At 43.1% G+C, this 15,888-nt stretch overlaps 1 protein-coding gene across 1 annotated transcript in view; it reads right to left on the bottom strand.

Moving 5' to 3' along the window:
• Nucleotides 1-15,888, bottom strand: part of LOC308360806 (flavin-containing monooxygenase 5-like) — a gene marked incomplete at its 5' end in the record, with an annotated part of 31,426 nt that extends 15,538 nt beyond the window's left edge. Inside the window, one exon of the mRNA XM_080832948.1 lies at nt 15,754-15,888. Within this exon, the coding sequence (XP_080689074.1) occupies nt 15,754-15,888 (135 nt within the window). The remainder of the gene's footprint in view (nt 1-15,753) is intronic.

The following is a 15,888-nucleotide window of genomic DNA, read 5'->3' as shown; positions in this document are numbered from 1 at the left end:
ATAATGAAATAGGGTGAAAACCCTGTGGCATCGCTCTTAGTGCTATTGTATGCGTGCACCAGTTGACTGACATGAAGGCTCCACTGTCTCTTATTAGTGTCCCTCAAAGTCCCCAGCATTGAGAGCAACGTTCTGTTAAAACGCTCAGGCTGTGGGTCCCCTTGGGGATGGTAGGGAGTCGTCCTGGACTTACGGATCCCCAAAGTCCTCAAAAGTTCCTTAATCAATCTGCTTTCAAAGTCACGGCCCTGATCCGAGTGTATTCGGGCCGGAAGACCATAATGCACGAAAAATTGCTCAACCAAGACCTTGGCCACGGTTACAGCCCTTTGATCTTTCATTGGATATGCTTGTGCATAGCGACTAAAATTATCTGTGACCACCAGTATGTTTGCATATCCACTGGAATCTGGTTCCAAAGACAAAAAATCAATACAAACCAGCTCCATAGGACCACTAGACGTAATTTGCTGTAATGGCGCCGCACAGGAACATGGGCTTTTCCAGGTTACACACTTCCCACAATTACCTATGTATCTTTCCACAGTCTGGGCCATTTTAGGCCAGTAAAACCTGTCCCTCACCAGGTCTATCGTCCTCTCTACCCCCAAATGTCCCATATCATCATGCAAAGCACGAACCACAGGCAATCTGAACTTCTTGGGAAGTAACAACTGACATACCTCTCTTCCAGATGCTTTGTGTGTGATTCGGTACAACAGTCTGTCTTCAATTTTCAGTTTCTGACTCTCACGTTTCAGCAAACCTACATCAGGATCAGACTGGCTCAAGTTAGATGGCCACCGGCCAGTGTTTAAAGCGTCTCTTACTGTGTTGAGTACACTGTCCTCCATCTGTGCTTTTTGCAAGTCCTCACGGGTAAACTGTTCTAGATGGCCTAAAGTAAGGCGAGTTGCACAAGCATACAGCTCAGGAACACCTTCTGCAGGGACTCCTAGAATGTCTGCCACACGCACATCATTGTCATGAGACTCAAGCACGCGTGCATGACCACAAATTGCCCTCACATCACCCTGTGACAACTTTTTCCAGGGCTCAGTGTCTTCATCAATATAGTTGCTGGAAAGCAGATCAGCATCAACATTGACCTTACCAGGGCAGTATTTAATCTCAAAATCATACGTGGCGAGACCTGCCAGCCATCTATGCCCTGTAGCATTGAGTTTCCCAGTTGTCAATACATAGGTGAGAGGATTGTTGTCTGTCATCACAGTGAATCTTACCCCATATAAGTAATCATGGAACTTATCCACTACGGCCCACTTAAGTGCTAAGAACTCAAGCTGATGGATGTGATAGCGCTGTTCTGGAGCACTTAAGCCTCTGCTGGCAAACGCTACAGGCCTAAGACCTTCGGGATGCACCTGATTCAAAACAGCCCCTAACCCTTTAAGGCTAGCATCAATGTGCAACACATAGGGCTTGTTGGGGTCTGCAAAGGCTAACACAGGCGCATTAGTGAGACACCCAATGATCTCACTGAAAGCCTTGGAACACGAATCAGTCCATCGCGAGCCAAACGGTTCGGACTCTTTGTAGTACTGCTGTTGGTCTGTCACACTTATTTTCATTCCCTTCCTCACTGGAGGATAACCTTTTGTGAGTTCTGTCAACGGCTTCACAATGGAGGAGTAGTTGGCTACAAATCTGCGATAATAACCGCAGAAACCAAGAAAGGATCTCAATGTCTTCAATCCAGTAGGCTGTGGCCATTTAGTCACTGCCTCCACCTTAGCGGGGTCTGTGGCAATCCCATCAGCTGACACAATATGTCCCACATATTTTACTCTAGGCTGGCAGAACTGGCATTTGTCCACAGAAACTTTAAGACCCACCTCCTCGAGACGGTCTAACACTTTCATCAATCTCTCCTCATGCTGCTCCAGAGTTGCCCCAAACACAATTAAATCATCAAGGTAAACAAGAACTTGTAGTAAATGCATGTCCCCTACGGCCTTCTCCATTAAACGTTGAAATGTCGCAGGGGCTCCCATTATACCCTGCGGCATTCTCTCAAACTGGTAGAAACCTAGAGGACATATAAACGCTGTTTTCTCCTTATCTTCCTCAGCCATGGCTATTTGATAGTAGCTGCTACGAAGATCTAAAACTGAGAACCAACGGCTCCCAGCTAGGCAGTCTAATGCATCATCGATGCGTGGTGTGGTGTATTGATCAGGAATGGTCTTAGTATTCAGAGTCCGGTAGTCAATGCACATACGTACGCTACCATTTTTCTTTCTCGCAATCACTATAGGTGATGCGTATTGACTCCGCCACTCTTTAATCACTCCTGCAGCTAGCAGGTCCTGAAGGTGCTTACGTACATCCTCTATGTCAGCAGGCGTCAAACGTCTGGACCTCTCTCGAAACGGTCGGGGGTCAGACAGACGAATGCGGTGCTCCACCTCTTTGGCTAGGCCAACTTCCCATTCATGGAGTGAAAACACATTGCGCCGGCGGCACAGCTTCCTAGTAAGTCTCTCTTTCCATTCCATAGGAATAGGAGAATCACCAAAATCAATCAAACTCGGGTCCATCTCCCCTGACATCTCACCAGTCACTGGCGGACTCGCCAAGTCAGCTGTCTGCACTTTACCTAGCGTTGTACCGTGAGGTATCTTAACCTCTTTCTTTGTCTCATTCTGCAGTAGCAGAGAGAAACACTTTGTATCAAGAGCCTTGACAGGGGCTACCACAGGCTGAAACATCACACCTTGAGGCAATGGCATGGCATCACTCGGTTCCACAACAACTATGCCCTTAAGCTGTGGCTGGTAAAAATCCAAATGACAAGGCACACACCGGCTTTCCTGTGGCAGGATGGTCAATTGTCCAGGGCCCATCCATTTCACAAAACCCACTGTCTCATCCAAATCCACTTCACTGATGCTATGTGGAACAGTCTCTTTTTTCAACTCAAAACTGTTGACATTTAAGGCACGGGCCAGAGTTTCACTCTTTGGATGGCCACACAGAGCAGCAAGCCTATGGAACAAACTTGCGTTGGTGCCTAAAATCACTGGGACCTGATCTGGCGTGTTAGGCCCAGGACAAATCAAAGCCAACACTGACAACGTCTCTGGTTTACCAACAAGCTCTTTAGGGAACTGCATGTCAACAACAACATATCCTAAGTATGGGTAGCTTGTATCACTAAGACCCCAAATGGCCAAGCCAGACACAGGTTGGATGTCTACATCCGACAAGTGTTTCTTGTACCATTTCTCAAAGATTATGGTCACTTGTGACCCACTATCCAAAATCGCAGTACAGGGCTGACCATTTACTTTCACATGCACAGTAGACGGTGGACCAATCAGACCCTCAGGAAACGAGGTAGTCATCTTGACATGCACAGCTTGTTTTTTGGTTGAGCAGTGAGTGGTTTCACCTTTTGAGTCACTGTCAGGATCACGTCTGTCTTTAGCTTTGTTAAGTGAAGCTATCAGTTTCCTAATCACTTTTTTCTCGGGAGACGAGCACTTAGAAGCAATATGGCCGTCTTCTCCACACCTGTAGCAGAAGCAGTCACTATCACCTCTAAAACTCTGCTTGTGTGCAGAAGAGCCACGATCAGTGGTCTTCATCGCAACAGCAGCAGCTGCAGCAGCAACCTGATGTTCAGCTGCATTGTCCTTAGCCTTTAATTTATTCTCTAATCTGTTGATTTCCTTGCATAAAGCAACAGCTTCAGAATGGTCATTGCCTGACTGGAATGACCGGGATGCTGACGTGTTAACTTCAGCGTCCTCTCTGGCCCAAGACGGCCTCCTATTCATCTCAGACACGTGAGCTTTAAGAGCTTTGAAGTCAGCCTTCAGCCCCTCCACAATGTCAGTCTCTCCTGACTCATCTCGCGCAGCAACACTCCGAACACGAGTAGTTACCCTTTGCCGTGTCCGCTCCTGTTCTTCTTCCGCTCTGATCTCAGTAAGTAGATTCAGAAAGTTAGGAGGAAACATCTTTCGCTCCTTCAACCGCAGTTGCAACAGCATCTAATCAGAGCCAATTGCTCCACGAAGTAACTGTTCAATTCTCACTCTATTTGTGTCTCGTGCTAAAATCCCACCTTTCTTAACCACTTTGGCCAGAAAAGGTTCAAGCCTCCGGACATAGTCAGACAACTTCTCACCAGCCTTCTGCTGTATGAGGCGGAAAGAGAAATAGAGGTCCTCGCCAGACTCTGCAGAACCAAACACATTATCCAGTGCATTCAAATACTCCTCAGATCTGGCATTAGGCTCACTAATACGCAATGACTTCACAACCTGTAAAGCAGGTCCTCTCAAACACTCAAGGATTCTGCGTCTCTTTTCTTGCTCAGTCAATTCACTCTCTTGGACCATTATTGTTGCCTGATCTAACCAATAGTCCATAGACTCTTCCCCAGCCGGGGTTGGAATGATACCGGAGAAAATTCTGAGACGGCGATAACTATGATTTTCAGTCTGGCCTCGATTTGCTCTGCTAATAGCATCAGCTAAAGACTGCATAACTGAATCATTCCCTCCAGAGGAAACTGGAGGGCAAAAACCCTTTAAATCAGCTACTGTTTTGCCTTCAGTTGCTAAAAAGATTTTCAACTTTTCTGAAAAATCATCCGAAATGGGAGTTTCAGGAATGGGAGTTTCAATAGCAATCACTATATCCCACACGGCTTCCTCATGCCTCACTTCAGGGGGAACCATTTGTGGGTCAAGCTCTTCCTTGCATTCACAAAGAACCCACAAGCCATCAGTAGAACTGCTAAATCTCCTAACCCTTACTCTCACACGTCCCCAACATCGCACAGTATGTAGAGCCTCTTCAATTTGGCCAACTGCAAGATCTTCACTCACACAACAACTAGTATGGCAAGCTTAGGCTGAATGCCCTCTCCTCTGCACCATTGCAGCAGCTCTAATTGCAGCCTAACTTTAAAATCAGACTGACTCTGCATGGTAAAAGTAGCCTGGCCATTACCAGCCTGTGACTCCATTTCATTCCGTCTTTCAGTCTGGCAAAACGCTATGCATTTTCGTTTCCGAGATGAGCGGGTGCTTAGCTTGAGGTTTAAAATCATTGGAGTTCCCTTAACCAATCAGCAACGTTTAGTAAGCATTCGGTAGATTAAACTCTTCCCAAAGCCAGTTGGGAGAAGAGCTACGACGTCCTTTCCAATTATAAAACTTACAAGAAAATACTCTTGTTCTCCTTTTAATTTTCTGATGTTCTCGAGAGTTGAGACAACTTTTCCGATAGCTTTTCGTGTCTTTTCCTCCAAGGCGAGTTTTGCGTCACAGCTCTGAACTGTTCGCTGATTGGTCCTACAGGATTTTGAGTCCTGGAGACGATTGTCAACGGGGTTGGGCCAGACTGAGTATGAGCTTGAAATCAATTCAGGCGGAAATACGTAGGCTGGTGTCACCAGGCTATGGTAAAAGTACAACAACTCAAATTATTTAAAGTTAAACTACTAAAGACTATTTTCACAAGACAACGTCGACAAAAAGAGCTCTAAACACTATGAAAAAATCCCAGCGATGCCTCCATTTTATGTAGCGCCCCTCATGCCCTTGACGATGGCATGACCTTTGTAATTAAACTAACCTTTTACAGTGGGCGCTCCCCAAGTTCTCTAAAACAATTACGTACACTATATGAGTGATAAACCCTTACAGTGTTTGTTTTAATCGTATAATGTTCCTTGCATGAACTCTTTTCACCACCATTAAGCAATCGTAATTTCCCTATTAATATACATATTATTTCCAAATCCTAAATACACTAATCCTTCAGTATAGCAATCAATAGTGAAACACACAATATCCTCTTTTTAAGTAAAATCAGAAAGGTTTACTTGTGTAACATACTCAGCTTAAAGCTATTCCAAAGCTAGGTAGCTTTGAACTATAAAAGCTAAGGCTACAATGCGGCTACCGTTAGCCCAACGTGGTATACACAACTATACAATATTACCAATGGCACGATAAAATATTGTAAGTGACTGTTTTTAGTAGAAAACAGTCACTTATCACAATCAAACAGAAACAGCACACAATCATATACAGTCCTATGCTATGCTGGCATAACCTTTCATTACCCCCAACACGTTGCAGATCTGTATGAAGCTTGTGGGCGGTGGGACCACAAACGAACGGCCGCTTCGCTTAAGAGCAAACAAAAAAGGGTGCTAGCAGATGATTGAACCTTTCCCTCAAGGCGTTGGGAAAACGTGGTTGAAGGACGATGGAAAGTCCGGTGTGGAGAACCCAGTGTGGAAAACCCGGACTGTCGTCTGGCCGAGGAACTTATTCACCATTCGTCTCACCCTATAGCCTAGGTGTAGACGTTACCAGTGTGTAGAGTGTACGTTACTGTACAGTGTCAATCTCAAAATCCAGAGCTCAAAACTAGCTGGTTGCTATCTTTTCTGCTCTCTCTCCTTCTCCTCGTGTTCCCCTCCAGCTTCCGTTCCCACAGCCTCAGTTCAAGGGTCAACTTCTCACACAACCAATTACATTACAAGAATGAAATATTCAAATGAAAAAAAATACAGGCTATTGAAAAACCCGAAAAACATTTAAGTTTACAAATTGAATTTTTTTTTTTTAACATTTGAAAATATTTTAACATTTAAGAAAAAACAACAAAATATAGCTCAGGGCTACATATGCTTAAGACTCAAAAGTAGGCCTTTACATTTGGGCATGGAATTTTAGGTAGAATTTGCCAAAAAACATCAAGGTTCTAACAGGTTAATGAAAATGGGTTTGCTGAATTTTTGAGGAATTCACTGTAAATTTACATAGAAACATGATAAATTGTTAGTATGTACATAAACCTTAATATAATGAGCTACATAGTTAATTACAGATTATCAGTGTAATTGTATTTACATTTGCATGAATTTTAGTAAAATGGAAAAATTATGTATAAATAATACAGTTATTTTCTGTAAAAAAAATAGAAATCCATGTAATTTGTCATTATTGGCATTATCCTTAAAATAGGAGTCGTGTTTTTAATTTATAGTTAACCTCCATTATTATACGTAGTTTTGTATACAATTTCACAAAACAGAAAACCACTGTAAAAATGTGATCCATGACTGCTGCATACACCGTTTCACTCAACTTTCCCAGTTACCAGCAAGCTAGCGCCGCTGATTGGCTAGTCAGTACAGGATACAATGTGTTGATTGGCGCTTTAGAAAATCTGCCAAAAGCGCTGATTGGCTCTTTAGAAAGGAAATAAAGACAGTGCCAAAAAGATTTTGTAATTCGTAACAGAAATCCGTAACTCGTACTTCAAATCCGTATCCGTCTCCGTATCCGTAATGCGTAACTGAAATCCGTAACTGAAATCCATATCTGCAGATAGATTTTGAAAGTGATGATAGTTTTTGTAAGTGTAGATAGTTTTTGAAAGTGTAGATACATTTCGTATTTGAAATCCGTATCTGTAAATAGATTTTGAAAGTGAAGATAGTTTTTGAAAGTGTAGATACATTTCATATTTTAAATCCGTATCTGTAGATAGGTTTTGAAAGTGTAGATGGTTTCACAGATACAAAATCTATATTACAGATTACAAAATATTTATGGCATTGATCTGATTCCATATGGAAGCGAGTTTTCTAGCGTCTCAGTGGAATTGATAACAGATAACTGAAATCCGTATCTGCAAATAGATTTTGAAAGTGAAGATAGTTTTTGAAAGTGTAAATAGTTTTTGAAAGTGTAGATAGTTTTTGAAAGTGTAGATACATTTCGTATTTGAAATCTGTATCTGTAAATACATTTTGAAAGTGAAGATAGGTTTTGAAAGTGTAGATAGTTTCACAGATACTAAATCTATGTTACATATACAAAATCTATATTACAGATTACAAAATATTTATGGCATTGATCTGATTCCATACCCGCCCCCTTCACTGCATTTCATTTGCTCAGTTAGTCTGGCGAACTACTCAATGGCAGTCCACTTCAGTCACGTAATTGGACTCTCCTTTAACCAATCAGACCAACGATACTATACAACGATACAACAATCAGTAATAAAGCAAACACATATTTTTTCTGTATGAATTGTTCCAGGGCAAGTTTCTGTTCTGTTTTCAAAGAAAACTTTCCTTTGAAATCATCCAAGACAGCCGCGAGAGCAGTATCGAAGTTTTGCTGTGCTTCGGCGGCCTCCATGTCCAATGTTTTAAACCTCTCTTTGCCGTCGATTTTGTTACGTAGTCGTGGTTAGTTTAAATCCGCCAATTGCGTGCCAGGTAGCCAATAGCCAGTTAGTGATTGCGGGACTTCCCAGGCAAAATACAACTCTCAGTAGCCCAGAAAATTGTATTTGGGAAACAGACTACTCTGTGTTTAACATCTCTCTGTTGCCAGATGGAGTGAATTTATTTTAATTAATTTTATTTTTGGTCCTAGGTGGCCAGTCTGTGCTGACTGGATATCAGCCATTCCTGTGTGGATTGGCTAATGAGTGCAGTGGGTTTAGGATCCGCTAACTTACCCCTGTCTCCTCCCACCTAAAAAGTGTATTTCTAGAGCTTTCGCACTGCACCATGCATTACTTTCTCTCTCCCTCTCTCCATCCCGCTCTCTCCCTCTCTCTCTCTCCCTCTCTTCATCTCTCTCTCTCCATGTCTCTCGTTCTCGCTCTCTCTCTCTCTCTCTAATGCACCATGCATTACTTTCTGAATGACTCTGATCGGGATATCTAGCTACAAAGTGATCTGAAAAGTTTCATCTTCAGAAGACAAGTTGGTCGCTAGACATGAAGGAATTATAAGAAAGCATCAGTCTGGTTTTTGCTGGTGAGACTTTGTAAAAAGTTCCTGCAATTTGTTTGTGGATACTTGGGTACTAATGTTTTGTGCTGCATGTGTGCTTATCTCTTTGTGTGCTTATGTCTTGTGTTTTCATCTGTTTATATTTGTCTGTCCACCATTGATTTTGTTCAGCTATTGAAATTGTGATGAAATGCAACAAGTAGAAGGTTATAGGGATAGGGAAAAGAGACATCGGAGCATCATACAAAGTATTATGTGGGTTTACAACAGAAACCTGTGTGGGTTCACTGTGTGGGTGTGCTCTGGGAATTATATGTGTTGAAACTAACATGTGGTGTAGTGGTTAGCACTCTGGAATCCAGCTGTCTGAGTTCTGTGTAGGGTTATGATGATGAGTTAAATGACTGTTATGACTGACAAGGTTTCAATGTGCAGTATCTCCTCCCCTGGCAGAAGAGGCACTGATTACCGAAATCAAAATCTAAATTGTATTTGGATGTTGAACGGGTGGAGGAGGAAGTAAGGAGTATTCACCCATAAAAAAAAGTTAAAGCAAATGTAGCTGTTCAATAAGACATGTTGAGACCAGTCACTGGCCCAGAGACACTCAAGACAAATAACAACGCTGGAGTCAACGATGACAACAGCTCTGTCCTGATCAGGCTGACGACATCCCCATGAGCTACTGTCAGCTGGACCCTGCAGGTGTGGGCCTGGAAGGGGAGTTGCTGTGACCTCTGGAGAGACTGTGTGTGTGTGAGCTACACCACTGTGGTTTGCGGCGCCGGGTATACAACGTGCAAGGAGGGCCTCTACTGGTGGTTTAAAAGCGTACCTGTCCTACCCGCATTCACAATTATGTTGCAACTAAGCAATTAAAAATGGACTTGTTGAGAAAACTCAAGCCAGTTTTGTGTCTTACTGTTGGGAATCAGTAAAGTGACTTCTGAACTAAACCCCTGTCTTAATCTCAAATGTGGCCACATTTTAATCCTCTAAGTGTTCATGTATTGGGATTTGTTAAATGTCAAATCATATTGTTAAGCAATCAAATTATTCTTGATTATATTCAGTTGAATAGCCCTGTTATCATAAGACTGTTCTGTTGAATGTAGAATGGCACACATCCCCACTTACTTTGCTGGCATGCTTACCAATGCTGCATTTAATTCAGCTTTTGTGTTGTTTAGCAACAGTAAGCAGGTTTGAAGGAGAAAAGCCCCACAGTTTGTTTCGGGGGGATGGGATCAGGCAGGGGAGGGCTTGTTGCAACTGGGCAGGGAGCCAACTGAAGGCCATGGGGGCTTGTTATTGGATATCCATAAAAACTTAACAACTGCTGTATCATTATCTCACCCTTGTACTGCGCAGACTGATGTTTCAAGTTCTGTGAACCTCACTTTTAATGGGCTCAAATGCCATTATACAGATGGAACCAGTGGCCATAATTACTTATTATCGGTTGGATGGGGGGATCACTAGATATGCAGGACCTCCCAATGTGCTGTGTCGCTTGAGTGGTGCAATCCTATTATGCACCTTACACCTCCACAGTCCTCCACTGTCATTTCTGCTCTCAAAGCACACATGCCCCATCTCCTCTTCCAGGCAGCACCTGAACAACCTGCTCCAATCACTGCAACACGTTTGTTCATTGTCAGCTTGACAGAGAGCATTCATTTACACTCTGTTTGAGCCTCTTTTGGTTTTGATTACTGTCTCTCTGTGGATTGAGGAAGACGTGTCCATTGTACAAACCATGCACTTTGGAGATTTTCTTTCAGGTTTCTTGATCATCAACAGTACATTTTCATCTTTGTGTATGCTTTACTGTGATAGACAAAGATATCATCACGCTTGACTATGTCTGCTTTTCCTTGTTGTCATGGAAAGTGGGACGGGCCGGGGTGGATTAAATGTGGAGTCTTGAGTTTAAGACTATCTATTCTTGTTTTTAAATGCTCCAATGTGTATGAAAGGTACAAGCATTTGTGTGTACATGTAATAGCTTCTGTGGCTGCTTCCAAGAAGCCTAAATGAAATGGGAGCAACTGCCTTGATCAATGACAACTGAAAGGCCTTTTGACCTTGTTCAAAGTAAGCATTCTCAAAGCTGCCACATCACTTACCTTTGCACAGGATATACAACAAAGCCTAAAATGACTGGAATACAAATGCTGCAGCATCTAGGGCCAGCAAACCACATGGATAGATAGCCTATTCAGTTTAGTAGCACAGTGGACAGGGCACAACCCAAAGCCAGGTGGTCCATGTAATCATTTTCCATAAATTATAAAATTGTGCTGTTAAAATGCATATCTACAGATAGGGACCATTTACATGAATAAAACAAGCATATTGTGTCCATACATAGTAACTTTGGGCCGGTAGAAATGATTGTCACACCAATTACTCCCTCCACTCAAGTTTTTTTTTATTTGGAACAGTGATGGGAGACCAAAATGAGGCATGTGTCTTGAGGTGTTTGAGAACTAAGCTATGAAGCCAGCCAAGGGACATCTGATAACAAAGCACCCAGAATATAAGGGTTTATGATTATGAGGGGCTCCTTGAAACATGGCCCCAAAAAGTTTGAGAACCCCTGTGGTAGCCTACCAGTTATCCAGATACAGATATAGATTCAATCTGTGCCACTGTAAGATAATTTCAGTTCAGTATAGGTTTATTAGGAAGAATAGATACAATCCTTGAAATGTCTCTTCAGTGGGAAAACAGGTCAGTTAGGTCGGGTCACCATAGCAGAAGCTTTTGGCTGACAAGGACAGGATAGAATGTGACTTTCGATTCATTGAAGGACTCTCGGGAGATAACATGGTCAGTTAATCCCTGAGAAGCAGAGTGCAGGGGTTTCACACCAATAGATGTGACATTAATGTCCATTCCTACGAATAACAGATACACCAGGGTAGGGATCCCATGACCCCCACCTGTTGACCACGAGGAGCCCACCAGATGACATCAGTAAAAGATAGACTATAAGAACTGAGACTTTCTCTGTAACAGACAGATGCTCGAGCTCTCCAGTTGCGTTGACTTGGTAAAATTGATCATGTTAAACTCAACTGTATTTGTGCTGCAATTTATCAAGTAAAGCTCTTTTGTTACAACAAACTTCGTACTGGCGTATCTTCCAAGTCCTAAATCAACACGTAAAAGGAACATATTTTAATCCTAACAGCCACTTGGGAGCAAAAATCTGAATTGGGTTGTTTTACCAGTAAACATAGCCTAAGTGACTGCATCAAAATAGCCTCCTAAATGTGGGTGCAGACAGTGGATCTTACATTAAGTTGTTAAGAGTTTTTATTCATTGTGCCATCACACATAATAACTGTTTCAACAGTCCTCCGATTATACCACACGCAACATAAATTAGGTAAAATTGTATTGTTCTGTCAAGTCATCAACCATGTGAATAACAGTGCAGTGTTTGGACTAGCAGCTAGCACTTCCTAAAAACAACATTGTTACTTATGTAATGGTGAACCATATCTGATGTACATTACAGTAAACAGTAGGCTCACAGCTGCAAACGTGAGAAACACAGGGACATGCTGCTTCCTTTCAGGGTTGGGCTTTGGCAGTCGTCGTGTGCCAAATGGACAAATCACTCTCTCCCACTGAGTGTAGATCGCTTGGCGGGCCCCTTCCCACTGGCCTGGCCCACATAGGCGGTACTGATATGGAGTACAGGGACCAAACAGAACCCTCAGTCCCAGACCAGGGTCCCGAAGAAGTAGTGAAATAAACTTTGGCTGGGCTCCCACTTCCTGTGCAATATCATCCATGTAGGGGATGCAGTCCACCTGTAACGGATTGCGCTCAGAACAGGCAAACCTGCCAAGCAGACAACAGGTAAACAGAAATAAAGGGAATTGCAGGCAGACTTGAAACAATTAATATAATACCTTCTTTAAAAAAAAAAGAAATTGTTCCACTACCTCTGATGCATTCCCTTGGTGCTTCCTTGAATGTCTTCAAGCATCATCCTTTCTGAGGGCAGCTTTGTCAGTCCTGAAGCGAAAATAATCATATATGCACAGAAATTGATATGGTCACAGATTGTTCCCAAATGGGACTAGAAGGACCATTATGGTGCACATTATCTTTTCTCCCCTGAAACTGTGACCTCATGCTATGAGCTGATTTCACAATGTCTATAGTCTCATTGAGTTTCCCCTCCCTGTACCTTTGAAGACTCGGGTGGCCCAGCGAGCCTGCATCTCAGCCAGGGGGATGACCGCTCCCAGTCCATTTATGAAGCCCACCACAGCCAGCGAGGGTCTCTCCAAGCTCGGGGGAAATACATGTTTGTACAGAGACAGGCGGTAGCCCTCTTTAACCTTCAGGTCTTCAGGCAAGAACGGGAAGTCATAGTTATAGCCTGTGGCAAACACCACCACATCCACCTGGTCAAATTGGAAGAATATCAATGTCAGTTTCAAGGTACATCAACCCTTTTGTGGACATGAAAAGGGGTTGACCCAAAGGAATTAAATAAAAATCCCTCACCTCATCAACCACTGTTCCATCCTCAAAGATCACACTGGAGCCAGAGAACTCCTTCACATTTGTTTTTATTATCACACGGCCGGAGATGATGCGTCCAGGCAGATCATCATTGACGACAGGGATCTGAGCGAAGAAACTGGAACAGATACAAACAAAAACTCTTAAATCAACAATAAGAACTGTGCTTTACCGACTGGTTTGAATTGCCATGGATACGTAGACATGGTGGGAAGTAGTAAACATGAGGAAACTGAGGAACAAAGCATAAATCAGCCTTTTCCTCTCCATACCCATGAGAGGGCTGTAGCCCATAAAGGTGGTGTTCAAAATGCTTATTGAGCTGTTTCTCCACTGCCCTGGTGGTCCAAGTAGGCATTAGTCTGTGCATGAGTACTGCCAGACGGGCACCGCTCACTACATCACCTGGCGCCCCACCCTCTCCAACTCGTCCTACCACCCACGCACCACGTCTTGTGCTCAGGTACACCTGAGGGGTTAACGTAAAGCAGTGAATGAGAGTTGTGAAGTAGAATACATTGCCAACATCCATCAGGTTGTAACAGGTTTAAATCTAAGAAAAAAAAGATGTTTGGTGAGGCTCCTTTGTTCTTTATCTAACCGATTCCACTAACCTTCTTTGCCACTCTGCTGGCATCCACAGCGATGTCACCGCCAGAATTTCCAATTCCAATCACAATGACATTTTTCCCCTGCAGTCCATCAGCACTGCAGTATTCCCAGCTGTGAAAATATCTCCCCTGAACTGTCTCTATTCCTAGAATGATGAATACAGAATTTAAATGATGAATTTAAATCTTAACTATGTGCACAACACAAATATGTACATTTAAATAACAAATGCAAATCAATATGGACTTTGACACACTGTGAAATGAAGTTAGACTGCCCTACACTGCTGATAAAACACCATAAATAGACATGGCCATCATACCGAACAGTAAATAGACATGGCCATCATACTTAGGTAAAGTAAAGTAAAGTATGACCCTCAACCTAGCAGCTAGCCGTTTTATTGCCTGGACCTGTTGTTTAATGATGACAACATTCATGTCTATTAATATGGGTCAAGAGGTGCATTTAGCAATCATTGTCTTTAAATCACTGAAATGTATTAAAAAAAGAAGGTTTCCTGGACATTAGGAAACTACCTGGAAGTGTTACTGTAAGGTATGCCTTTGAAACTGACTACCTTTGGCCAAATTATATACCTTTGAAGTCCTGGAGAGGCAGGTGTGGCCGTGTGAAATGTCCGGTACAGACCATCACTGCATCAAAGATGTGTCTCTCCTCCTGACCGTCCCTGTTCTCAGTCACCACCTCCCACTGACCTGAATGAGAGAAGTCAGGCCTCTGCCTCACACTGCTCACTGTGGTCTGAACACACACACACACACACACACACACACACACACACACACACACACACACACACACACACACACCAAGAGAGAAAGAGACATATACAGTTTTTAACTTTAAAAATCAACCCAATCTATCAACATTCATTTAGTGATTTTTCAAATGCTTTGTGACACAGGTTGGTCTTCTTACCTGGAAGTGAATGTGCTTCAGCAGGTCAAAGTGTTTGGCATAGAGCCGCAGGTACTGCAGGACCTGAGAGTGGTGCATGTTATTGGGAAAGTCAGCCGGAGGGGGGAAGTCACTGTATGCCATCATCTCTTTGGAGCTGTTGATGATGACGGAGTGATAGAGGTTTGCTCTGCCAGGCTCTGGCTTCTCCTGTGTACAAAAGGAAGGGGGTGGGTGGGTGGGTGGGGGACATATATTTTAGTATTTTTTAGATGGCTTGCTTATCTCCAGAGTTAACAAGCTTACGACACGTAAAACGTAATATATGTCGCCTACAGACATCTTTGGCAGTCATCAATTTCAGAGGATATAATGAATTATGTGGGACACGGTGTGCTGTGCCTTTGTATATAGAATGGCAGACTTTCTCACTCTCTATGCGGGCAGAGTTCCCAGTGTAGTGTTTAACTCTGCTTCTGTGTTTAGTGACAGTAAGCAGGTTTGAAGCAGAAGAGCCCCACAGTTTGCCCCTCTCTATTTCACTAGAGATAGAAAGCAGGGTAAGGGGGCAGCAGAAAACCATAGCAGGGGAGCTTGTTGCTGGATATCCATACAAATTTAATAACTGCTATATCATTATCTCAATGTTGTTTTGACAGAAAAATAGGGGGTGCACTGACTGGTGTTTTGAGTTCCCTGAACCCTTTTTTTCAAAGGGCTCTAATTTAACGATACAGTTTGAGCCAGTGACCACCGGAATGTAAATATAATGAGCTATTATGGGTTTGAGGATAGGATCAATAGATGTGCAGAATCTCCGCTATACTGTTTCGCATGAGTGCTGCAATCATGTTAAGTACCTTGAACCTCCACAGTCCTCCAATGTCCTCACTGCTCTCAAAGCACACAGGCTCCAGCCCCTCATCCAGGCAGCACTTGATGCAGGCCAGGCCAGAACAGCCTGCTCCAATCACTGCTACACGCTTGGCCATCAT

The sequence above is a fragment of the Sprattus sprattus genome, assembly GCF_963457725.1.
Source record: "Sprattus sprattus genome assembly, chromosome: 2".
Classification (NCBI taxonomy): domain Eukaryota; kingdom Metazoa; phylum Chordata; class Actinopteri; order Clupeiformes; family Clupeidae; genus Sprattus; species Sprattus sprattus.
The sequence above is the reverse complement of the archived record's forward strand: the minus strand, read 5'-3'. Positions and strand labels throughout refer to the sequence as shown.